Genomic DNA, 27,312 nt, shown 5'->3' on the forward strand with positions numbered 1-27,312 from the left:
AGTACTAGCTTACTTCCAAATAAACCAGCATCACCATTACCTGCGATATTCAGACTTTTTGGATAATGGATAACATGCATTAGAGCTGAAGCAGACACACCTTTACTCCTTTTCATGCTGATAGAAATTGATGTTCTGAGAATATGCCAACATTTAATACTATGACCACTAGATGGGGCTCTAACACAGCATGTAGCATGCAAGCAGACGTTGACAGACAAACAGTCAGACAGACAGGTGAGCAGAAAGACACAGCTGCACACAGACAGGCCGTTTAGGCAAAACTGAAGTCTCTGGTGTTTTCTGCATACTTTTTCCTGGTCTTCACTATGTAGTTTTTGTGAGTATCTCTGCGGTAATGCTGTCAGTTAGATGGATGGGCCAGAGTGACCCCTTGTCTTGGCTGTCTACACACACACATATACAGACACACACATTCACCCTGCTATCCTAAAAACTCTTGTGCTTGTCAGATATGTTGGTGGAACTTTTGGAATAAGACAATTTAAGCAAACTACCATAACAGCTATTGTAGTGGTTTTGAATGGGGATATCTAAAGGAGGATTCTTGCAGTCATCTAGGCCACTGCATCTAACACAGTAAGTGCAAAGCTTACAGAGAAGCCAGTGTGAGGTTGCATTCCTCCATCATCAGTCTTTTGTGTCTTTTCTGCGTCTTAATTTTCTCCCTCACCCAGTCGCAGCATTTGTGTCCTGTAGAAAAAAATGCAGAAATGGAGACTGTGTGCAGATAATTGATACAGACAATCAAGCAGACAGACATAAAGCAAGACAGGGAGGGGGAGGAGAGAGACAGAGTGTGTTTAAAATCATTAGATGCATACTAATGAGTTCCTCTTGATTAATAAATGATGACCTCTGCCATCTTCAAATGGAAAACAGTTCAGAGCCTGATAGGGAGGCAGAGATGCTGCTGATTCCTTCTTGATATCATCTGAAAAAAGTATGAATTTGGTCTCCTTTTTTCATGTGAAAACACAAAAAATACCTTCTTTCCGTTTTGTGGCCCTCCGCCTCGTGTTTTAATAGTACACAGATGATTTCTGCTGCGAGGAACATTGTGACATAGCTGATCATTGTTTTTGTATTGGGTCATTATCACAGATGACTTGGGAACTAAAATAGGACAAGAGAGAAGCAGTGAGTGAGTGTGTGTGTGTATGTCAGGTTCAGGAAATGCAGATCAAAGGCTCTCACTGCCTCTCAATGTCAAGTGTGTGTTCACATATGTGTGTATGTGCATGTGTGAGACAGGAGACAGAGAGGAGGAGGAGGTGGAGAACGTGTCAGTCAACCTGTCAGGTCAACAGTTGATTAATGAGGTGCTGGAAATGTTTTACTGTATGAACACACAAGCACACACACACATGCTCGCAATTTTTGTAGTGCTGCGTGTGTGTGTGTGTGTCTCACCTGCAGTGATGTCAATCTGACTCCAGTCTTTTTTTGTGAGAGTTTGCCAATCATTTGATTAACTTTCTCTCTGGCAAGGGGAAGGCAAGAGAAGCATAAAGAGGGGGAGATTGAAATTGTTCAATAATCCCACCCAAGTTCACTCATATGAAGACATTACATAAGCTTTCAAGCTCTATTTTCCTTCTGATTCTGTTATTTCTGTATGGTTCAACCTTTTGTTCCATCCATTTCTTAATGAAGACCACAAAGTTGACATAACTTCTTATCTTTGTCTGTGATCACTCTCTGTCCCGCCTTCCTTTTTCTCACACAGAGAGCTTCACATGTGCTGGCACTTCTAGCTTTGCGAGGACCCTCATTTACATAATGGTTTCCCTGTGTAGTCACATCTAAACTATCCCTAACCCCAGCCTACAGTAATTCTAACCTTCACCCTGCAGTTTAACCTGAACCCTCAAAGAGCCTCAGACTTGCCTGAAGCTCAAGTTGTTGCTTATGTAGATTGATACATGTGCACACACACATACACACACTTTGTCCACATGTTTAAGATGTGCTGCTATATTTGCATTTCTTCTGCAGAAGTTCAGTTTCCTGTGGACTTAAAAGCACCTGCTACAGTACTTCACTTTGGCTGAGTCTTAGAGCCAATAGAGCTGCCAACAAAATCTCACTGAGTGGTCAATGCGCAAATTATTCTTGAAAACCCCACAGAATTATTCTCTCCTTTTCTTTCTGCAGATAGAGAACCTCCAGGATCAACTGAGGGACAAAGAAAAACAGCTGAGTGGCTTGAAAGACAGAGTCAAGTCTCTGCAGACAGACACCTCAAACACAGACACTGCACTGGGAACGCTGGAGGAGGCTCTGGCTGAGAAGGTATACACACATGCACGTACACGCTCACCCGACCGTTTAACTCTTGAGCAAGGTTGCATTAATAAAATCTTGATGAGCAAAACTGCAGACCACCCACAGGATGACCAGATGGCTCTGGATAAATGGAAATCGACCAATAATCACACTGGCTGTTTCATTATTAAATCATCCAAAGCTTGTGTTCATAAAAGATTAGGAACTGTCCAATATGCAGCCACATGGCTCAAAGTAGTTCATTGGTCACTCTTTGGGTTTGGACATTCAGGTACTTTAGCCACAGAGCCGACTGTTTTATGACTCTGCTCTCAGTGGGGATTTAACCCTGATTCTGGGAATCTAACCAGCGACATTTAGAGCGGCAGAACACTTTAAAGTGTTTGATGAGAATATATTTTTGCGGTGTTATGCACGATTATGTTACCAACTCAATCTTCTTTGCATTTGCACGCGCACAGGAAACAGGCCTATTAATTGTCCAGTGACTAATATTGAGGGTGTCAGTTAGACGTGTGAGTGTTGGCAGGATGATGTGGCCGACGACTCCTGCTTCACTTGCACGGCTTTCACAAGCTTTTTTCCTCTCATTTTCATTCTGCTGGCGCCTTTCATTTTTAGCTTTCTTCCTTTCTGCATCCATTTTTATCTCCTTGCCCTGCTTTCGTTTCTTCTTCTGCTTCTGAGATGAATTATGTTGCATTTTAACTTTCCAGTGCTTGAGTTTTATGCACAATATTACTCATGTTTGATGGTGTTTGCAGCTATATTCTGTATTTTTTGTCTCTGTAAACGGTAGAAACAACCATGACTGAAATATTTTCATCCCTCATTCTGTTATCATAATTATTTTGAAGAATGTTGATGTTACAGTGGTATTCTTCACGAAAACCAATAAACCCAGAATTAATTAATTAATTAAAGTCTTGACTAAGGAAGACCCTCATTGGTTTGTCTTTACAAACTATTGAGTTTAACCATTAAAGTGCAAGGTGCAAAATATGAAAAAATAGAGGTGGTAGAGAATTAGATGGAAGAGAAATATAAGCGTGATGATATAGTAACTATTTAATTTTTTAATTGCTTAATTCTTCATAGCATTGCTACAATATGGCGAAAATAATATTCCAGGATCACAGAGATTTGTCAGCTGGATGTCCGTGATGTGACTCTGAAGGCTATTTGAGTACAGCGAACTCATTGTCATGTTCAGGAAACCATACGAATGTCGTGGCAGAAATTGCGACTCATCAGACCAGGCACTGTTTTTCCAATCTTCTTTTTTCTATGCAAACTATAGCCTCAGTTGCCCGTTAGCTGACAGGAGAGGCACCCCCTGTGGTCTGCTGGTGCTGTAGCTTATCTGCTTCAAGGGTCGACGTGTTGCACATTTAGACATGCTGTTCTGCATACCTTGGTTGTAACAAGTGGTTTTATAAGTATCTGTTCCCTTCCCATAAGCTTGGGGTTTTCTGGCCATTCTCCTCTGACCTCCAGGCATCAAAACGGCATTTTTATCCAGAGAAATGTCACTCTCTGGATATTTTCTCTTTTTCATACTATTTTCTATAATGATTGTGTGGCAAAATCCCAATAGATTAACAAGTGTTGAAACACACACTAGCCTGTCTGGCACCTACAACCATGCCACATTCAAAGTCACTTAGATCACATGTCTTCCCCATTCTAATGCTTGGCTTGAATTTCAACAGGTAATTGTGACCATGTCTGTATATCTAAATATATTGTGTTGCTGCCATGTGATTATCTGATTAAGTTTTTGTGTTAATGAGCAGTTGAGCAGGTGTATCTAAGATCCAAGTGGCTGCTTAGAAACCATGATAATATTCAAGCTTTGAGGATTTCAATGAGATGCTGTTGTTGTGAAATTATAAAAATGCAATGCTTTTATAGTGTTACAGATGCATAAATGATAAAAAGGGTCATGTTATCTCATTCAACAGGTCAATGTTAGGCAATATGGTGAGATCATAGTATCTGATGTACGTAAGAACATTCAAGATGTATCTGTGTGCCAGGTTTGATAGCTCAACTCCTGATAATATAGGATGAGAGTTAGAGATTGAATTTATTGCAGTAAGATTTAACACTACTTCTAAAGTCAACCTTAAACTAACCTTTAGCCAAAGTGCCACCGCTTTTATTTTGTACAAGTCAAATGAGGACCCATAATAATAATATTTTAATAAAACACACTGCAGACCCAGTATACACTCTTTGCACTGCTTTTGCACGTGTGAACTTTTGTACTTTGACTTGAACGGGCCGCTATGTTCTTCTCAAGCTATAGAGATCGGTTATTGTATTTTAGTGGTTGTGAATTTTACATCTTCTGCCAAAACATATTATGGGCCTAAAATCGCTGTTGGCTGTTAGATCCTGTCAAAGCTGCCATGTACATAAAGTTTAATATGACTGTTATTAGTATAGAAACTTGATATTGAGTGACTGTGAATGACTGTTGGAGGGTATGAGGTGATTTTTTTTTCCTCTCTTATTTTCCATCACTTCTTCTACCTCGACTACCTTCTTTCACTCCAATCTCCTTCCTTCTCTCTCCCTTTCTCTCTTTTCACTCCAGGAGCGAATCATCGAGCGGTTGAAGGAGCAGCGGGAAAGGGAGGAGCGGGAAAAGGGGGAGGAAGTGGAGACCATCAAGAAGGAGCTGAAAGAGCTGAGGGAGAAAGTCTCCCAGCTGCAGGCTGAACTGGCTGACCGTGAGGTAGAAGACACACTCAGGAATTTAAAAACACACGTCCATATTTGTGCTAAAAGTCAAAAAAACACATTCTCTCTCCTTCCTCACTGTGTTCCTGTCAAGAAAATGTGATTGATCTATCACTGTAGAGCAGACCTTGAATCCTCCCAGAGTTCTTTCGCTGAAGGACAACGATGAAACAGTCATGTTTCCCTGACAACAAAATCCAAGGCCCACAACCAAAAGAAACAATGATCAGAGCTGAATTTTTCTGCCTGTGACCTTTGTGATTTGTACAAAACACCTCAGCAGAGGCAAAGACAGAGAGATGCAGAGAATGACAAAGCATTCTCAGACTCTGTTTTCTCTTTATTCACCCTTCAGCACAACAGAATAAAAGTTACTATTAGCCAATTCATGAAGTTGAGATTAGAAGGGGACCTGTTATGCCGATTTTGAGCTCTATAAACCCACCTAGATCATTTAAGCAAAACTATTCCAAGGTGATGTCAGCTTGACATGAGTCTGAAGCATAACATTTATACATATTTTATATTAAGCTTATACATCAGACATGCAAGATCTACTTTAAGGAAAATAAATATTTTAACATAGATTTTCTGTTATGAAAGCCTATCGCAGTGTAACTGACGGTCCTGCTTTAAAGCCAAAAGGCAAGAAAGCAAATTAAGAAGTAACACAACTATCAGAAGGGACACCGTCAAAACTAAACTATTGTTTACTGCAGGATTTGCAGTAAGAGCAAATTTAACTATGTGCCTTAGTTATTTCACTAAGGCATATAAGGCTCTAATCCAGTGAGCGACTGGGGCCTTTCTGGGTAGACTTTGCATGTTCTCCCTGTAACTTTCTGGGTTTTCTCTCGGTACTTCGGCTTCCTCCCACAGTCCAGAGAAATGAATGTCAAGTTAATTGTTGATTCTGAATTGAAATTTAGAGAGCAATACATGTAGAAATGCAGTTTTCTGTTGTAAAGGATTTTCTTCAATTTCAGTTCTGTTTTATTTAATGCAGAATCACAACAGGAGTCCCCTGAAGGCACTGTGTATTGTAACATAGCTACAATAATACAGAGAAAACCCCAACAATCAAATGACCCACTTTAAGCAAGCACTTGGCGACAGTAGGAAGGAAAAAAACCTTTAAAGGGAAGAAACCAATAGCAAAACAAGACTCAGGGAGGAGCAGCCATCTGCAATGATGGGTTGATGAGATTTCCTTATGCATATATGGAAAACACAAGGTGGGAATATTCCAGTACAAAAACAGTGAAGGGATCAGACATGGCATTGATAAAGTTAGATGCAGCATGAAAATGAGGAGCTGGGGTTGAGGTGGGTTGCAAAGCTGCTTGCAGAGGGAGCAAGAATTGTAAGCAGGGTAAAGCAATCACATTTGGATGTGTAGAATGATATCGGCTGTGTCACAATTAGGCTGTGTGCAGGCAGGAATTGGACCCAAACGCAAACTCACGGGAAACAGGACTGAACTCAAAATACTTTATTGCTGACAGAAGTTAAAGGCGATACAAAATAATATAAAACTAAACTGGGAGATTCTAAAGGAACTGACTCACGAGGAAACACACGGCAGGACACACAGTCATGTGGGACAACACAACACAGAACTGAGGGAGACGCGGACATAAATACGCAGATGGTTAATGAGGGAAGTGGGAGCACACGGGGAACACAGGTGACACTGATAATCGTAACGAGACACGGCAGGAGTAAACACAACAATGGCGTCCACAGACGGGAGACTATCAAAGTAAAACAGGAAGTACACAGAGACGCAGACCAGAGAGGAAGAGAACACAGACATAGCGGACCAGGGAAAGCGTGAAATAAAACACAAGGAGGAGAAACAAGGCATGGGGACTCAGACACGTGGAGGGGGACCCTGGGGGTAAAGACACGACGGCAAATCTAGTAAACTAAACTGAACAACCTAGGAACCATGGAATGAATAAAGAACAAAATACAAAAACATAAGAAACCTAAGAACACTGGGTCAAAATGACCCAGGACCATGACAGGCTGGCTAGCATAGAGGTACTGTATTCTTGATATGAAGACTCCTATTGATCTTTTTCAACAAGAAATTGATTAGGTAAAGTTACCAAACTCGGGCTGTTCCTTTAAAAGGGCAGTTTTCTACTTGTTACTGTAAAAAGTTCTCTGTACCCTGTCTGACTGTACTGTATTCCTTAAACTAATTTTAGTGATTGTGGGGTCATAAAACCTGTCACAGTCCTATAATATAATTTCAGAAATACATGGGAAACTCTCAGAGAAAACAAGCATTCCTCTCTCTGCTGCTGAAGGCAGATGTGGGGTTTGTCTGACAACAGGAGTATATATGCGTACCTAAATATAATCAGAGTAAGGTTTCTTTGACCAAAGCCCAGTCAAACATGATGATCCGGAGTCTAGAGTTGTTATTGTCAGTCATGGGTAAAATTACATGTCTGACAGTCTCTCCTTCTGGTCTCATTGGTTTCTGTTTCACTGCGCCTACCAAAAGAGGAAATCCCAAGAAAAGAAAGAAAAAGAGAGACTTCACAGACAGACGGATTGAGCCTGAGAGTGCGAACAGAGACAGGTCACAGGAAATGCAATGACAAACAGAGTGCATGACCGAAGGGTTTAAGAAGGGCTTGCAGATTATTATCACTTTAAATCTGTTTGTCTAATATCACATATTATGAATAAGAATTTCTTTCTGTAATATAATCAGAAGCACACAAATGTTTTTTTCCCTACCTCATAATAATTATTTTTGCTAAATATAACATTATTGTTATAGGTTGGAAAAAATAAAAAAATTTAATTAATCCATTGTTGTTTTCTAATGGGTGTGAAGAATAAGCTAAATAAGTAATAACTATTAAGGAGCTGTCTCCAATGTTTTTTCCTCCACCCAGACATCAGTGTTGGATCTCAAGGAGAAGGCTTCCTCTTTGGCCTCCTCGACTCTCAAGAAGGACAACAGGCTGAAAAGTTTGGAAATAAACCTGGAGCAGAAGAAAGAGGAGTGCATCAAGCTGGAGAACCAACTAAAGAAGGTTAGCTGAAAAGGCTGTAAATATAAAGTAAATGGCAAATTATTCATAGAGCTATGAAAGCAAAAACGCTGATGCCTTCAAAGAGAGAACGAGGGATTTTATGTCACCTGTTGTAGGCCGCATTTAGACAAAAGCAGGTGGAATTTTCTTGGCTCATTCCTGACGACTACAAGATTATCTACTGCATGAAACTCAGAGGTGAAAAGCTGTTTAGAGTAGCTACAGTTAAAGCATGGAAAACAGCAGAAAACTAAACCTAACCTCTCATTTCTTTTTGCGCCTTCCTAGGAAGGCAGAGAGTGTGTACGTGCACGTGTGTGTGTGCATATCACATACGTATTCTCTCCCACACAGCAGCCCAGAAAATGTTGTGTGTGTGACAGCTTGCTGACAGCCTTACAGTCACTTTCACAGACTGGTGAAGACAGCACACCATCACATGCCGAATGTGTATCCAGAGCTGTGTGTGTTTCTGGATGCATGTGTGTTGTTATATGTGTGTGAGAGAAAAGGGGGAATGTGTGGTGTTTTACTCATCAGACTTGATTTCAGTCTCTTCCTTTTACTGTAACGCGGATGGAAAAATTGTGAATGTGACATTGTGTGCGTGATGTTTCTTTCTTCCTTTATTTGTCTTTCTCTGTCTCTGCTCCACCCAGATCTTCTCAAACATTTCCTCTCCACATAAAGACTTATGAAAACTGTTGTACACTTCCAAAACTAATAGGGTTTATGTATTGTAGGAGCAAGGCATTCGCACATACACACACACATACTAAGTCCATCCCAAGAGCAACATTTACTTCTGGGAAATATACACAGCTGTTCTAACCTCTAAGCTGGTTATAACTTGTTGTATTTGTCTTTGTTTTTTTTCTTTCTTCTTCTCACATTTTCTGTGTCTTAAGTTTAGATGAACAGAGCAGAAGAAAGAAGAGAGCCACTAAAACTTAGATGCTTTTTAAATTTATTCACCTTTTCTCATCGTTCATACTAATAATTACCAGAAACTTAGCTTGTGGTTTTGTCTTTTTTTGTTAATGTTATATGTGTGCCAATTTGCGAGTGTGTGAAACACATATGCCTAATACTTTCATTTATATTATATTCTCCTCATCATCTCTTTCTCCTTACCATGGGGAAACAGATATTTCAGAGCAGTTAGGGCAGAGGGTGGTTTAAAAGTATCGTCTGACATGGGGGTAAAAATGAAGACACAATTCACCAAATCTAAGAAAGATGTCATCTAATAAACAGATGTTTATTAGATGACATCTTTCTTAGATTTGGTGAATTGTGTCAAACGTGGCATTCTTAAAAGTCATTACTTTAAATATTAATTTGATACAAATATAAGCTTTTAGCATCGGAACCACACCTGTCTAGTCTTGAAAATCTTACAATTGAAAATCTAAAATCTATAAAAGTTTATAAGAGGCGATCATAGATTTGTTAGAGACATGTGGACCAAAAAAAAGAAAAAATACAGTAAGCTGACTGAGAAATTAAAGTCCCCCAAACAATCAGCTAAAACTAGAATGAAGCCATTGCAATACAAATGGTTAATGAAAATTTATATTATGCCACAAAACCTGTGTTGTTTGTCCCCTGGCATCCCAGACGCCTGTTGGAAATGTTCAGAAGAAAACAGTATTGTGTTTCGCTGAGTATGAGACTGCTCAGAACTGAAGAAATACTGTTGTTCAGACTTTATCTGCTAAATTAAGGTGAAGGATGTGCACATACATTCAGCACAGGTCTTCACATTTCTCGCTAGTAATAAACAGAATTTTTTTTTTTGAGTTTTTTGGAGTGGAAAACATGGAAAAAAACACTAGGAATATTTGGAAACAATTAGAGCCCTTTAAAAAAATGTGTAACATGCTTTGTACATAATTTCTACAATACTGGGGTGTCTATTTCAACAGTTTGCTTTATATGCTACTGTAAATGCAGTATCTAAAACCTGACATATACAAATCTTGTATCTTACCGCTAAAGCCTGATGTTTAGAGCTAAATGTCATTTTATTTAAGAGGAACACTTCCACTAAAAATTTTCTAAAAGCATGCATCTTTTTGAAATCCATCCAGCTCACCCTCCACACATGTTGTTACTGGCACGTCCTTTTTTGGTTTGAGCTTATCGTTTCAATCGCGTGATGGTCACCTCATTTTGAAAGCTAACACTTGGTTTATTTTTAATAATTAAATCCTGTTCCAGGCTCAGAGTGCAGCGGCAGAGTCTCAGGCCAACGCTGAACTCTCTGAGCGGATCTCCAGCCTTGAGCAGGAAGTGACCCGGTGCAAAGAGGAGGCTGGGAAGGCCCAATCTGAGGTGGAACGACTTCTCGAGATCCTCAGGGAGATGGAGAATGAAAAGAATGACAAGGAAAAAAAGATTCATGAACTAGAGAGGTAAGAAAGGATGATAAATATGGTAGATTAAACAATTATCGACACTGAGCAGTTTTCTTTTAATACTTGTGTATCTCTTTCCTTTAACCTAAATCAATGGATAAATTGTGTTTATTGGTGAAATGATTGTTTATCTAAGGCTCAGTCACACAGGCCTAGAGATCGGTCCTGATGGAAAAATTTGTATTCCTCCACTGGCTGTAAGGGGCTACTGGAGTTTGCTGGCTGTGACTGTGAAATCAGTTGCTAAAGCCTCATTCATTCATTCAGGGTGTCACTGACCTGTCTCTAGGTTGTGTGAAAGACTGCGTCTCAGATTCCACTTTACCACCCATTATTTTTATTTTCTGACTGAATCTGAAGCCGATTAGAGTCATTGGTGATCTTTCCTGTAAGACGAACTCATTAGTTGTTGCAGGCTCATTCCTCTCCCTCTTTTTCTTCCCATTTCCTCCTACCATTTTCTCCTTTATTTCTTGCACCCTAATTCATCTCTCCATCCATTCCCCTTCTTATTCCCATGTTTATACACAAATATGTGTATATTCACATTGGTTCGCATTGGTGTGAGTGCATTTATGGTTTTTTTTGTGTGTGTTTGCGCTCATAACATCCCGTAACATCCCAGAAATCCTGCTGCCTCTCATCTGTGGCGTTCTCAGCAGTCGCGAAAACAGGCCCCTGCCCCGGCTGCCTCTCAGCAGCCAATGGGGGGGCTAGTATGGGACTACCTGGGCACGTGAGTGGCTGACAGCTCTGTCAGTCAGTTATTTGTCTGACCACTGCACGAAAGAAACTCACTTTGCTTGTCAGAAGAGCACTGTGATAATAACCCCCACCCATGTGGAAAAGGCTATGAAGCATTAGCCACAGGGTAAGAAGTTTGGATTTTAGATGAAAAACATGCAAAACAAATTCATAAATCTGGATTATTAGATAAAAAATAATGACCGACAGCATCTTACACATATACTTCATTCATCATAGGTTGTGTATAACACTGAAAAAGATCTTCTCTCGTCAGGTTTTCTTGTATTTGCCAGCCCTTTCCACATGGGACAGAGCTGAGTATGTTCACTAATAATCACCATCAAAGAGTTGCGGCATTGGATCACTACTTGCTGAGTTTCTCTGTTATGGTGTACTTGTACTGTTCTCTCTCCCACGTCCAGAAATTGGAGCTAGTTGTACTCTTACATATCTAGGCATGAGCACAAAGTCTTAGTCGCCTGTTACTGCAGTATGACAAGCCAAACAGCTCCCCAAAGTTTGTAAAATGAGGGCACAGTTTGGCACCGAAGTTGCTGTACAGCACCGAAACTCTTTGAGCCTCTGTTCCTGTCAATGATGCAACTCTTTCATTTAGTGGCTCTGTTTTCTCGCTTCACTTTTGCTTCACTTTCAGCAGAGGATGCTTGACTTGCAGAGTTTACCACAATCGTTTTCTTTTTCAGACTCTTTTTCAGATGTTTCTATCCACTTTTCCACCTTGCTGTGCAATTTTGGATTAACCTTTCTCTCAACCTTTCTTGCCTGTGTACACCATGTCTACCTCATTAGCTATTCTTATTCTGCCTTTCCTTTCTGCTTATATCTGCTTATTTCTCTGCCTGTAGCTTCTGTCTGCCTGCATGCCTCCCTAACTCTGTGTTTACCTGAATACCTGTTTGATGTTGTGCCTCTGTGTCTGTTTAGCCCCAGTACGTAAAGAAATTATATTACGGACAGCAGTTCGATATTAGTGGTTTGAGTTTTTTAAGGGTGTGTTTGGTGCATTTTTAGTTGGTGCTGTTGAATAATGGAGAATGCATTGCTCTTGTGAAATTAGAGTTCATCTTCATTGGTTAAATGGGCCAGATGGTGTCTATAGCCCGCCTGTCTTCCTCTCTCTGTATGGCTTTTTATGCCTTTGATTTCTGAACTTTCTTATGCCATCTGTCAGCGCCTACTCGCTTGCTGTCTCTTGAATCTTTTACTTCAGTTTCTTTCTTGGACAGAATCTCCACCCATCCTAACTCTAGATTCGCCTCCTTTTCTCTGTCTGTGCATTTAGCAACGTGACTGCGAGATTTATGGTTGTTAATGATTTCAGGGAGATTCACTGCATCTCTCTTTGGCCAGTAGAAATACAGGACTATTAATAATTCAGCACCGAATAACTTCAAACATGTGTGTTTTAAGTGTGTCTGTGTGATGTTTAGTCTGCCAGTAGCCACAGATGCAGATTTACAGCAGTACTAAGTTTACAGACAACATTATACAGTAACTTTATAAGCAATTAAAATTGCAGATTGGTTTTATATGGAAAGATGTTTCATTATCCCAGTAGGGTACAATAAAATAAAAGCATCTTAAAAGTGAAATTTAATATCTGGAGTTTGAAAGCTGCTCTTTGGTAAGTGGAAAAGTGTTACATTTAGACTTAGAAAAGTGTCCTTTAATACAAAATTTTAGATTAAGTATGAGTAAATTTAACTTGCTCTTAAAGTAATTGCTGTGAAGTGAAGTGTTGTACAGCAGTCATATCAGAGGATATGCAGTTCTTTGTACATCTTATCATGCAGCAGATTCATTTAGCTGTTAGGGGTGTGATGAGGGAAACTATCCATGGCTAATTTCAGTGATTAAGCCATACAATCTCTTTGATAAGATGGTGCAACAGGCTTAGAGGTACATTTTCTGTAGGTTGGAGTGCACTGCTCCTGTACTGTGGCAGTGTTGTATATACAGGTTTCCGCAAATTACTAGACATAGCTCAAAAAGGTATGTCAGGATATCCTTTTTATTACTTTTGTTTCGATTAAATATCATGTGGATTGCAGTGATAGTGGTAGCGGATTTGCCTCTTAAAACGTTAATCCTTCGATTTCATATAAAATAGTTCCACTTGTCAATTCTAAAGTTGATTTTTTTCCGTCTTGGGACAGAGCTGCTTATGCTACCCTGCTCTGACGTCATCAAGTCAGATGGTGAATGCACCAACTGACTTGTTGCAGCGGTGCCATCCTATTATTGTACCACGCTCTAATTCAGCCAGCACTTTAGAATAACCAGTTCTTTTACAAATGTTTGTAAAAAGGAGACTGCATGGCTGAAAGAATAACATTTTTGTCTTTATAGTCTACTTTTCAAAATTTGACTGGAGAAGTCTGATAACTGCCATGTTAAGGATTATTATGATGTTTCTGGTTATGGCTGCTTATATCTGATAGGACATAAATCATTGAAGTTGAAGGATAGTATTGACCATATAGGTCAAGATACCAGTGAGCTGTTTTAGCATAGCTGCTGGTCTAAACAGATAGATGGTTAAAATTAGCTTGCAGTCCCTGCTTGAGATAGCAACCTTATATTCTGTAACAAGGCTTTTGTGAAACCTTATATGTACAAATGCTGATTTTATCCTCAAGCTGCCTAAGCCTGCTGTGAATTATACGACTTTGTCTGGAGCTAACAGGTATGTCAGAGGAGAATACATTTGCCACAGGCCAACTCTTAGCTTGGCACCGGGGCTAACCTTGGGCTACAAGTGAGCAGCGGGAGCATTACTAATGAAAAGATCAGATGTGGGTTAAACAAGGGTAAGAATCAAGCCTCTCTGTTTCCCCTGTAGTGTAAATCCAGCTGCAATGGCACCAGGTTATTTATTTCAGTAACAAGGACAGTAATTGGAGCAGACTGAGTGACTTCACACTGAGGGGAAATGGGGCTGAAAATCTGCCCTGATGGCCAAAATAAAGGATTTGGATGGAAGAGTGGAAAACGTAGAGAGGACAGAAAAAGGAAAGGGAAAGAAACGTGGTGGAAGAAGAAAAACAGCGAGAAAGAACAGAATAACGAGAGGAGACGTACAGAGAAGGGAAAGAACGAGCTGCGTCGCAGGGAGAGGGAAACAGAAAACAGAACTCACGGAAAAGACAGAAATGGGAAAAGGATAAGAGAGAAATATGAGAAAACGGGAGGAGGTTTGGCGAGAAGCAGAGTGTAGACCTGAGTAGTGAGAAATTAGAGAAGTTTATTGTTATATTCCTCAGTAATGGACAATTTGTCTCTGGCATGCTCAGTCAAAGTTCAGTTATGAGGAGTTATTGCATGGAAAACGTTTTGGGTATGCCAGTTTAGGAAATGAATTTTCTTTAAGATTTCATGTCTTAATGATTGCATGCTGGTTACCCTTTGCTTGAGATTTTGCAAATCCACAACCGGTGAACTGTTTAAGTGGCCCCAGTGGGAAGCAAAAGAAGTCATCCACAAAATCTGAACCATTGAAGAAATATTTCATAGAGAGCTTGCCCTCAGCTTCTGCTTTGATTGGCTAATTGCTCACTTTCCATGGTTTGTCATTGTGCCCTTAAATGTTTGTAGGGGTCATTTGAGTTGAGCGGGCCTCTCATAGCCCTCAGTGTTGTACTGAAAGGAGAAAAGCCTGAGTCTAACCTGTTTTTATGAGACTGTCTGCCTGCCTAACTGTTTGCTTGGTCATGCCTGTCTTCTTGTCTTAGTGTCCGCCTGCTGTCTCTCTTTGGGTAATTATGTCTCTCGGTCTGTTCTTTTGTCTCTTACGTCTTTCCTGTGCTTTGAAGATTGATCAAGCTGGCTAACCTAGCTCTCAACTCCTGTTTCCCCTCTCACCTTTCCCTCTCCTTCTCTCTCTTTCCCTTTCTTTTAACTTTCCAATGGAACTTTGTCTCCCGCTCTACTCAGTCTTGCCTCAAGGTTAGTACAGCATGCCTATTTTTCTTCCTTCGTCATTCTCCCTGTATTTCTCTCATCTCTCTCCTTTATTGTCATACTGCGTGTCCTTGCATCAAGACACTTACTTCACTCTGTCATAAACTCTGATTTTAATAATTCTCATCATATCTGTCTGTCTTTGAAGGAGGCACCTTGACTTTCACTTCACTCTTGCTGTCACATTGGTGCCGCTTTGAAGAGGAAACATTGTTTCTTCCTTTCACTTTCCATTATAACACCCTGCCAGAGTCTTCACCACACTAGCAGTTAAACTTTGATACCAGAGCTTCATTTAATAACTTCAGATTTGAGGCTACCACAGCAAACGAGCAAAATGTATCTCCATAATTAACTTGGACAGCTGTGAACTTTTGCTCAGAGGTCTTTTTATCTCTGTTGGATTTCTGTCTGTGTGGCTCTTCTAAAGAAATTACTCCACTTTTCACATGTTCTTGACACCACTACTGAAAGTCTTAAAACTTGCCTCTAATAAGTATCACACATATAATGATAAAGAACTTAAACACTGAAACGTATAAATGTTTAACTGAAACTAAAGATTTTAAACCGTAAAAAGTAAATGGAAGTAAGCAAGTGAAACACCTTGACTCTTTTTTTTAATCCATTCTGCTGGCGTGCTTGGGATCATTGTGCTTTTGCATGATCGAGTTTCAGCAAAGCTTTAGATAGATGTCCTCAAATTAGCCTCAAAACACTTTGGCATACAGAGGAGTTTATGTCTGGACTGGACAATGACTGGACAGTGTCATGAAATGCTTACCCTCTTAATTCCTATGCACACACTAAGGATGTACTTAGCTATTTACAGGAGAACAGAGGCCTTTGAAAACTTTCTTTTTTACGTGACTATTCATGGGGATTGTTTATCCAGCACTGGCATTAACTGGGTCAGAGAAATAGAGATTTCCACATTGGTGCTTTTTTCTCCAGAATCAAGCATAGACCATACAATAGCAGCTCTCCTAAATGCTACATTTGCTACTAGGACTGTGCGATATGACCAAAATCTCATATCCCAATATAAGAATTCTATCGTCCGATAACGATATAAATCACAAAAATGTAACATTTTCTGTAAATTCTGTGAATCTCGGGCAGCTCGTCTTGCGGGAAGTGTTTCCAGCTGCGCGTCATGTAGCTGGAGTCGAGTGTTTTAACCGATGCATGAAACGATACATTTTTAGACATAAGTTGTAACAGCCGCCGTTTTCTCTGTGAGTATTTATTACACGGCGTGCTGAGGGGAAAAGCCTGTTCTAACGTTTGAGTCCAAGGTTGTTGTTTTTTTTAGCTCTTTTTTACTTCTCATCCGTAAATAATCTGCTCTTTCACGTGATTCAGTTTATTTTGAAAAGTCTCAACAGGATCTTGAGCTTTATTTTGAAAGGTTTATGTGGAACATAAACAAGCGGACACGCGATGCTGTTACCGTCGTTGTTGCAAACGACAACGCATAAAAACAGGCGCTTGTCCGTCAGTAGTGTGGTTATATTAAATATAAGAGAAAGAGAGAACTTTAAGAAATGAATATAGCCACTACAGTGACCATCAAAATGATGAAAAAATATTGCCATAAACAGTTTATTTTGCGACACCACGAAACAAACGATAGCGTAAAATGAAACGATAGACGTTTTTATATCGTCATCCGATATATATCGTTATATTGAACTATTTGCTACCCATACATGATAAGAATGGTAATTGGACCACTATTTATATTGTGCTTTCCTGCTGTTACTTCACCTATTCGCACTCACATGCTTGAATTCGGTGTTTTAATCTATTCACTTTTAGTACATTTTTAACTGTTAAGAAAGCACTTCAATAGGATGCATTGTGAGCAGTTTAGGGAAACGTCAGGTGAACTGGAGGAGCAGAGACTGAACGACCTTTAAATGACAGAGAACCTGCTCTACCTTCCTTCCTCAGTCTCTGTGTACAACTCTCAATTCTCGTTCAACACAACAAAAAGAAGGAAGGCACCACCTTGTGGCACTATAACCGACTGAACTTTACGGAGGAGAGTCATCAAAGAGACAGTCCTTTGAAAAAGCAAAACAATAAAAAAAAAGTAATGCAAAAATTGGCCAATTAAAATCAACTGCTGAGGGATTTGACTGGCATATGCATCCAGTCCTACAAGCAATACTGGGGTTTGGCAGGTGACTGGCTTAAACAAATACATGGAAAATGACCCGGTCTAACACGCATCTTTTTGATTTTCCAAAACATTTAACTATCCAATTTAGAGTTTCATTGTCCAAACTTTCCAAACTTGTTTAACTTTTAAATATTCCTGTCCCCACTCAAGACGTCATAATGTAATGAGATTCCAGCATGCAGAAACCAAAATCCTGAATTCGCCTTTTTTTTTGTAAACCGACATATCAAAGTCATATTGAGATTTGTCCGACATACGCATTGTGATCAACCACATAATAACCACTTCTTCCTTCTGTTTCCTGCATAAATCTGGTGGTCTGTTTTGTGTGCTCAGCTCTGCTGTTAAGGTCTCCCCAGTACCAGCACTTTCTTTGCTCTTTCTTTCTTTTTCAACTTCTAGAGCCACTGTTCCCCCTGCTGACTTGTCAGCTTTTTCATTGCTGTTATTTTGTTTTTTTGTGATCCAACTCTTCAGGGGGAGAAAAAAAACAAAAGAAAAGACAGTACTGCCTTGGTGTCTGGTAGACGACAGAAGACATCTTTTCGTCTTCTGTCCTTTTTTGTGCTTTTTTGTTTTGTTTTTTTCCACATATTGCCTTTTTTATTTTTTTTTCACGGGTTGTTTTCATGTGGAGCTAAGGAACTCCTCATCCACTGCCAAATGTCTGACATCAAGGTTTGTGGAGCTTAAAAAGGAATTTCTTTGGTCTGTGTGTTTGTGTGTGTATCTGTTTGAGGTCCTGAGCATTGAGGTGGTGCAGGGATTTGTCAGCTAATGGCTGACAACGCGCAGACACACACACGCACACTATCACAGACCATGCACATTTTCTTCTTTTGTTGCTGTTGTTGTTTTCTCTTTCACACACTTGCACATACGCATACACACACAAGTAGGAATTTGCCTGCTAATAGGTGACAGCGATACTGTAGGGATTGCTGCTGAGAGTTATCTAATTAAAAACCCTGCAGTCACATTGAAGCCCAATCTATAACAAAATCTGTGAATTAAAAAAAAACAAGAATTCACAGATCTGATTTTTAACTACCACTTAAATAATCCGAACTGGTCTAAGTGGCTAAAAAATATTTATTTTAATAGAATATATGGGGAGAGTAGCACATTCAGTAGCACATTGTGTTGCAAGTTTAGCCGTTTAGGAGGCAGATCTTTAAAAAAAACCCTCTTCTTCAAAAATCCCCCATCTTAAAATTGCTATTCTGATTAAAATAGTAAAGAAAAAACGAGACCAAAGAATAGCTAAAATAGCCAAAAAGACAAAAAACTGTATAATGCAATGTGTCTACATGTCTCTCCACAGAACAGAGCAAACTGTGAAATCCTAGTAGAGAAGTAGGAGAACTCAGTGTGCAACTGTAAATACATCCTAGTGTCTAGTTTAAAAAAATACAGGTACTTGATCACATTACACCTTACCAGGAGCTGCTCAGTTATGGAAGTCCATGCCATGAAGTTCCCAGGGTGCAGTTTTCGTGCAGATGTTAATCCCCGAGGTGGTTTATTGTGTCAGCAGACCACTGGCAACTTTTAGACATGGTGCGCCTCACCAACCGTGCTCTGTGACTTTACGTGGTCTGCCACTTTGTGGCTGAGTTACTAAATGCTTCCACTTTTCAATAATACCGCTTACGGTTCAAACAGTTGGAATATCTAGGAGGAAAGACATTTTCCAGTCAGAATTTCCCATCCACTCATTCCGTCAGAAATGTTTGTAAAGGCAGACTGCTGTGGCCCGATATCTTTGTCCTATAGTGTAGCTCCTCTGGTGGATGTGAGGATAGTACCTGTCATTATAAGGTACTCATAAGATAAAGATTGTCCTACGTCATTCACAAGTATGTATAGTATAGTATGAAATCTTGCATTTTGGCTTTTTCTAAATGGAGGCACCATCACTCAACCCAAACCAAATCCTTCTCTAATCAACACAAAGGCTTTCGGCTGTGTTTTTCAGCTGGATCAATGAGCTTTTTCAATCACTTAGCTTATCAACACAACATTTAACAACAGAACAAATTTAGCTAAAAATGGCCGCTTTCATTGATGTTCCGCTTGTAATCAATCAATATTTATGAATAATTACATTGTTCAATTAATTGTTTATTGTCATTTAAATTTTGTTTAAGAGCTTGTTTGTTTAAGACTCACAAGCCTATAGTACAGTTAACAGTAGATACTCAGGTAGCACTTTATAATAATGTCATACTTTTAAGCAATAGTAATGTAAAACATTGTCAACTATTTTATTCATCATTTATATATCATTACTCCTCCTTAGTATGCCATTTATAAATACTGATGTTTATCCACCCATCCATTACACCATGTACAGCTAACACTGCTACTACATCACAACTAATAGTAATTATAATCGTAGTCATAGTAAAATATCTCTATTTATAAATGGCATACTGAGGAGGCTTAATGTGACATAAATGATGAATTTGTCACTAGTGTGACATTATCATAAAGTGCTACCGATACTCAGTGTAATGTATGTTTTTCCTCATACTGTGCTTTGTAAGGTTGTTTTAGAAAAGGAATGCAACTCTATTTCCCTTCCCTGTATGGTTATGTTTTATGCACCGAGTTAAAAGCACCGTTAAGATACAGAGCTAAATGCGAGTCGACTCATCTATAATAAAATCTCAGTTTGGATCAGTTAAGTTCATCAAAAGATGAATATGAGACTTAGAAACAGAGCGTCAGTATTTAATTCCGGGACCTCACGGTTCACCATGTTAAACAAAGACACTGCCAAGATCAACTCTGGCTCTCTGTCACATGCTTACACTGTTACTATTACCAAAACATTTTGGTTTAGATATACCCTTTAAATATGATTTATCTTCATAAGGACAGATGCGATTTCTTTCTGTTTGTATCACAGTGTTTTTACAGTTAGTTTCCAGTAACTCACACTGTGAAGGTTTGTAGACACATGCACACGGGTCTTAGCTGCCTTTACTCCTTATTTACTTCACAAATTTACTTACCTGAGGGATTTTCTAGAGTTGTTTCTCAAGTCATAAAATAACTACCTCCTTCTTTATTCCTCCAAAATGTTTTTCTACCACATCGACAGCAGGAAAGACTCAACTATTATGTTTTTGCTGTTTTTTTTTCTTCTTTTCTGTATTTTATAGTTTTTATGGGCTCAGTGAAGCAGACCAATGTTTCCTGTATTTTCAAAGGAAATACTGAATTCCAAATACTTAAAAGGAAATCCTTGATGTTAATGTTGGGCGAACTATGTGCAGTAAACATACATGAGGCCCGCGAGCATTTCTGATCAAATATTTATACAGGACTCCAAATGTAATATTAATACTACCTTAATGTGGGTCCCTGAATATCAGCAACATGCTAATGAGGGAGGTTGAAAAGTTTTTCTTTTTTTTAAGGGTTTGAGGTTTACTGAAGTTTGTGAGATTGTCTGTGTGCATGTGTGTTTTCCTTTTTCCTGCTAATTATCACCAATATTCAGTATATGATTTTTGTACAACTCTAAGGTTTAATGAAGGCTTGACTGCGTTGTACATTTGTGTTTATATGATTAGATGTGTGTGCGTGTGTATGGTCAGTGCTTGGGGATATTTTGGGTGGGGGTTGGAAGAATTAGGGAAGTTCAAAATCCTGTCAACAAGTATATCAGTGTGTGTGTATGAATGTTAACACATAATATCTATTTACCTTGTGTGTCATCGTGTTTGTTTACGTGCATTTATGTGGGAATGTTGTAAAATGGGTGCTTGTTGTTGTGTTACGCGATGCTGCGCTCACAGCTCTGTATGTACACAACTGCTTGTGGGTGCTTCAAATATTTGTGTGTGGTCCGAGCCGGAGATTTGATCTAATACAAAGCAGGTTGTGTTTGGAACACGACCCCGTGTATAACTGCGTATGTGCGTATTTTGTGTGTGTGCGGACGTGGTTTCACTGCACATTTGTATGTCGTGTTTACAGCGCTGTGGGTAGTGAGCTCTCCTGTGATTCCGCCTCCTCCTCCTTCAGCGGTTTGCAGCAGTTGTTGAAAATGATTTCAGAGGGAGGGAAAAGGAAGTATTTTACATATTAAAACAACTTGGAATGGCACTGAGCCTCCGCTGAGCCGAGGCAGAAAGTTCACCGAGCAACGAGTGAAGTGTTCTGCTTTTTACTTAAACGTGTGAAATGCAAACTACAGTTTTTTAAACAGTACATTCATATTACCCCCGGTTTGTTATTCAATACAGAGAGAGGAGAAATATAAAGAAAGAAATGAACTGACACATTTTTGTTAGATATATATACACTGGCCACTTCATTAGATACACCTTGTTTGAACTGCCTTTTGCCGTCCTTGATTTTTCATGGCATAGATTCAATAAACTGCTGACAACATTCCCCAGAGATTTTGTTTTATACTAACGTGACAGCATCACACAGTTGCTGCACATTTGTCAGCAGCACATACATGATGGTAATCTCCCAATCCACCATATCCTAAAGGTCTTCTGTTAGATTGAGATCTGATGACGGTGGAAGCCATTTGATTCTATCAACTGTATTCCCGTTTATGGTGCCTTTACCTTTAACTAACCTACCAGATAAAAGATCTACTGTACTGTGTCTGTTTTGTTTTGTTTTGTTTTGTTTTAATGAACTGCAGATTATTCAGTCAAGATTGACAGTAACTATTAGTTCCAGGCATAACTTATTTTGTTACTTTGTCTTGTCTGATAAAGAGGTTTTCAGCTGTTCTCTTATTCACAAAGGGGTCACCACAGCAGGTAGCTCCACATGGTTGATTTGGCAGATTTTTATGCTCCTGACACAACCCCAAAGACATTTGATCTTTATAAATTACATCTAAAACCATTTAGAGGGACTATAACATACAGGTGCAGCATACTTGTGAGGATGAATTTCATATTAAGTATGATTTATATTCACATGATAATCATTATAGCATAAAAGCTTGTTTTGGCTCCTTCAAGGAGTTTGGAAAGAAAGGAAAGCACTAGATATGGAAATGACAAAAGAGGGAGATTCAAGAGCTAGGGAGAGGAAGAGAATATAGAAATGGTCTATGGTCTGATGAAAGCATTTTATCCAAAGGAAAAAGTTATGTTGCATTTGGAAAGGAACCCCGAAAGGAAAGAGAAGCGGTATATTTGTTCTCCAACATTGGCTCAGTGCAAATAAATAATTGCTTTGCATGCATGTAATTATAATGCGACATGCAAAATATTGGCATGTAAGTGGGAGGAAATGGATTTTGCAAGCAAGAAAATTTCAATGAGAGAGGAGAAGAGGAGGAGGAGGATGAAGTTGGTACGGTTTGATGTGAATGTGTGATAGTTACAAATGCAAATGACCTACATGCTAAAAAGCAAGCAAAGCAAATGTTTAGCATTAGAAAAAGTGAAAAGACAGGGGACCGAGTGTTGAGTCATTAGGAAACGCCAAAAAATAAAAGTCTATTTCCACATGCGCGTACTCTCACATATGTACAGTAAATGCAGCATGAAGGTCAGAAACCTCAGAAAGCTTCCTGGAAATCCTCCAATAGGAACATTCCTGCCTGTTTATGACCTGTTACACACACATGGGCGTATAGCACAAAAAAATCATTCCCAAACATATTCATACAACTTTATCTCCCAATCATGGTGCAAAGTTAAAGGAAAAACATAGATAATGCATGCTTACTACATCTGCCTTCTGTTTAATATTTGAACCCCTAAACGCACATGAGGCACACATGCATGCTCTTTAACATACACGCACATCTTAGCACACTAATGGTTATTCAGTGAGTGCTAAACAGCCAGGTGCAGCAGCATAATGTTGGCTCTATCATTAGATTTAGTCTTTTTTATTACAACTTTACAAATTTCTCTGGACAGTTTGGAATCAGGCCTCCTGGACCTTTTAGCAAACACATAGAGGATTTTATAATACCTTCTACTGCCAATAACATTTCTCAGCCTTTCTGGCAATGATATTTGATGGATTACTCTCATTATTTTTAGCTAGTTTAAATTAGAATAGCAGCTAGTTTGTAGCTTAAAGAGACATGAAAGATGAGAACGATGAAGGAAAGGTTGCAATTGAATGCAGACTATAATGTGTGTACTACTCTATATGTAAACAAATAAACCTGAACTCATTAATTCAGACAGATGTTTCTAACTAAAGTAAACTGTGGGATCGCAGCAGTGCAGATGTGCAGAGTTAAGCTTGGAGATTTGTGGTGCACAGACTAAGGTCAAAGGTCATGTGAACCTGTTTACACCTTCGGAAACAAAGTATGCAGTTTACGGCTGGTAAAAAGGATTTACAATGAGAGCAAACGCTCTGGATTCCCCTCACTGGAGGTCTTTTTTACTGGCAGCTGCAGCCACAGATATGACGATTTATCTACAAGCCTGTAAAAACTTAGAACAGGAACACACACATATGCATAAACATTTGTACAGTGAAGGCACGCCTACTGTGCAAAATGTAAACATAAAAATGAGTCAAGGACATATATAGTATGAGAACAATGACTTTTATTGAGTTTGATCACCTTCTTTTGTGCTGGTCAGCGCTTTAGTTTTGTCTTTGTTGGACGTGTGCTGGTTTCATGGAAATGTCAGTGTGTATGCGCTGGCAAATCTATGCTTACACATTCACCCTTCTTGTTTGACTTATCTTTCATCTATGTCATGATTCAGTAGACCTTGTTAAACCTTACTGGCATTAGCTTGAGTTACTCCACATCTGTGTATGTCTGCAGCATGAAAGGTATGAAAGGTCCAGATCAAGTCAAGCTGGTGTGATAGCCGATAGTTCTGTGACACAGTCACAAAGGCTTGCAGAAAGCTTAAACAGGGATTAAACTCTTCGAACCATTCTTCTCCCAGGAGGAATTACTCTCTGCTGTTTCTCCGTCTTTCACTATCGCTCTGTCTCCTTTCATTTCCCATATGATGATTTAGACTCTGCTTCCCGACACACGGTAATCCCTCTGTGAAAAGACCCCCGTGCTTCCCACCGTGCAGAAATCAAAAATGTCATCTTGTCATTGATTCATAGCTTTTCATTGAATTTCTTTACTGATCTGATCTGTTATAGAAGCCCAAGGGAATTTTATTACTACATTGTACTGCAAAGAATCGCACAGTCTTACTGTATCACCCAGACTTCTTGCCTTTAACTGTAAACACCGGCATATTCAGGCTGTCTGTATACATGTGGGTATGATCTGGCTGAGAGAGTTTTTAAGATCTGTTAAAGTACAAAGCTGGAATTTCGTACTTTCGCCTATTTGCACCTGTTTTGAAATTACATAATTCTAAACAGCAATTTCTCAGTGTGATGCCATGAAGCTTTTCTAATTTGGGCTTTGGGTTTGTAACGACGTATGGTCAGTAATGCTACCCTTTTCAGCAAAGTATATTTTAGGTAGTCTTTATTTTAGGGGAATTAGTGCAAAAGGATGGTCTTGAACTTGTGGATCTTCAACTTACATTATCAGGATCTTAGAGACAGGTAAAGAAGTTCTTATGATTTACTACAGCCAAGCCACATTTCTGATTTTTTGTAATATCACTTAGATTTTACATTTTATTTGGACATGCTCTGGAAACTAAAGAAGCAAGCTAGCAGAACTACAGTTACACACTTGCATAAGGTTAGCTAGCTGCTATTACTAACTTTGATATGGGTGAGCACTCACTGTAGTGATCAACTGAAGCTAAGGTGGCAATAATCCTCTCTGCCTTAAGTCTTGTGACTCCCGTGTTCAGACATGTTTTTCTTAACCATGGAAATAATTGTGTCATCTCCCTCCACGGAGGAGGTTATTTGTTTTGGCAGTGTTTGCGTGCGTGTCATTTTGTCTAAAAATACGATCGTTTGCAAAGTTTTGAATGAATTCTGAGAGGACTGCGTTAAAATTCCATCTGCCTTTCTTTCAAATTGACCCCACAATGTCAATCTTTAAAGAAAGAGAGAGAAATGGCTGCCTACTGTAGTCAGTTAGAGAACTGTTGTTGATAATATGATATAATAAGCTCAAGTTATTAATTACAAATAGATACTTATTATTCATTATCTATTTCTACATAATATTCCTGTAATCAAAATAAACTTGTCATGCAGCCCTTTGCCGGTTGTTACTACACTGCAAACATCTTAAAGGACATTTAAAAAGAATAAAGAAAACAAAGTGATATACAAATATACAAAATACAATACTACTCACTTAAAAGTAAATATGGAGTTTTGCGCTCTTGAAGAGCTTCTTGTTGATTTGTCATGAAATACCAAGAACAGGCCTCATCTGACCATGAAAAGCTTGTCAGTCAATTGTCCAATTATTTTAGAGCCTCTGAAAATGGGGCACTATGAATAAAAATGCCTCTATCCATCCATCCATCCATCCATTCGCTTATCCTTTTCAGGGTCGTGCGGGGCGCTGGAGCCTATCCCAGCTGTCATAGGGCGAGAGGCGGGGTACACCCTGGACAGGTCGCCAGTCTGTTGCAGGGCCAACACACAGGGACAGACAACCATTCACAGTCACATTCATACCTAGTGACAATTTGGATTATCCAATTAACCTATCCCCACAAGCTGCATGTCTTTGGACGGTGGGAGGAAGCCGGAGTAGCCGGAGGGAACCCACGCAAACACGGGGAGAACATGCAAACTCCACACAGAAAGACCCCGGCCTGATGTTGGAATTGAACTCAGGACCTTCTTGCTGTGCGGCAACAGTGCTAACCACCGTGCCACCGAGCTGCAATAATGCCTCTAATTTCTAAAAATTTAATGCAGAACTTTTATAAAACCCCTTGAATTAAAGCTGAAGTTCTGTGCTTTCTGCATATTGATTGGTTGATTTAAAATCAACTGAGGTATTGTACAGAGCCCAAATTACAAATCTCATTTCTATTTTTAGCCTATTTTTTTTAGAGTGGTGACTGTGGGTTTATTTTGTATTTTTCTGTGTCTATACAGACAGATGAAGGACCAATCAAAGAAGGTGGCCAACCTGAAGCACAAGGAGCAGCTGGAAAAGAGCAGGAATGCCCAGATGATGGAAGAGGCCAAGAAGAGAGAGGACAATCTGAACGAAAGCTCGCTGCAGATAAAGGTATGCAGGGGGGGGATGAGGAAGCAGGAAGGAGGAGAAAGAGAGCTGTAGAAAGTTGGAGGGGTGAAATGAGAGGGTGAAAAAGTTTTCCCCCTTCTCGGTGTCCTTTGAATATTTTGTGCTATAACAACACTGTATCATCATAATGTGACAAGGAGCAGCCTAAGGCAATGTCAAACTTTTTCTCAAACACACACACACACATGATGCAGCTTTCAGTCGGGAGTGTGTGAGAGGGATAACTGAAGAGGATAATTGACAGGGAGAGCAGATAGAAGATGGAGAGAGAAGAGGTGAGGAGATAACAAATGTGGGAAGAGGGGAAAAAGTTTGATAAAATAGGTGGAGAGGTGATTAGAGGAGGAAGAAGAGAGCTGCCAAATGAATGCTGTGGGCTTTTAAAATGGTTCCCGGGATCTGGAAGCTACCCCACCCCCCAACTGTGCTGGGCGTGTCAGATGAACATATGTGGGGTGATTACTCTAACTTTGGTTTTCTTCATATATCTGCAGAATGTAATTTTTCTTTCAATTCACTTTTCTCTCTTTATAATTTCATCCTTTCTTCCTACCATTCCCACACTCCCCCCCCTCCTGTCCATCTTCCTCCTCCTCCTCCACTTCCAGTAATTGTTTACCTCAGTGGCCTCTCTGATTATAGGCAGATGAAAATACTCAATGCATATGCGTATGCACCCTCTAGCTA

General features: G+C 39.5%; 1 protein-coding gene across 17 annotated transcripts in view; it reads left to right on the top strand.

Annotated features, from left to right (window-relative positions):
- LOC113008901 (ELKS/Rab6-interacting/CAST family member 1-like) overlaps positions 1–27,312 on the top strand; it is a 150,726-nt gene that overhangs the window by 46,013 nt on the left and 77,401 nt on the right. For 6 of the 17 annotated variants that reach the window (XR_003270079.1, XR_003270080.1, XM_026146812.1 and 3 more), the window contains 7 exons: positions 2,179–2,316; positions 4,913–5,053; positions 7,977–8,117; positions 10,341–10,534; positions 11,163–11,273; positions 15,239–15,250; positions 26,472–26,607. Coding sequence is in view for 13 of the 17 variants with exons in the window: in XM_026146812.1 (XP_026002597.1) it covers positions 2,179–2,316; positions 4,913–5,053; positions 7,977–8,117; positions 10,341–10,534; positions 11,163–11,273; positions 15,239–15,250; positions 26,472–26,607 (873 nt within the window). In the remaining 4 variants the exon portion in view is untranslated. The remainder of the gene's footprint in view (positions 1–2,178; positions 2,317–4,912; positions 5,054–7,976; positions 8,118–10,340; positions 10,535–11,162; positions 11,274–15,238; positions 15,251–26,471; positions 26,608–27,312) is intronic. The other 11 variants (XR_003270081.1, XM_026146816.1, XM_026146819.1 and 8 more) reach the window with 2 other exon arrangements.

This window comes from Astatotilapia calliptera, chromosome 17 (assembly GCF_900246225.1).
Source record: "Astatotilapia calliptera chromosome 17, fAstCal1.2, whole genome shotgun sequence".
In the NCBI taxonomy this organism is placed as follows: domain Eukaryota; kingdom Metazoa; phylum Chordata; class Actinopteri; order Cichliformes; family Cichlidae; genus Astatotilapia; species Astatotilapia calliptera.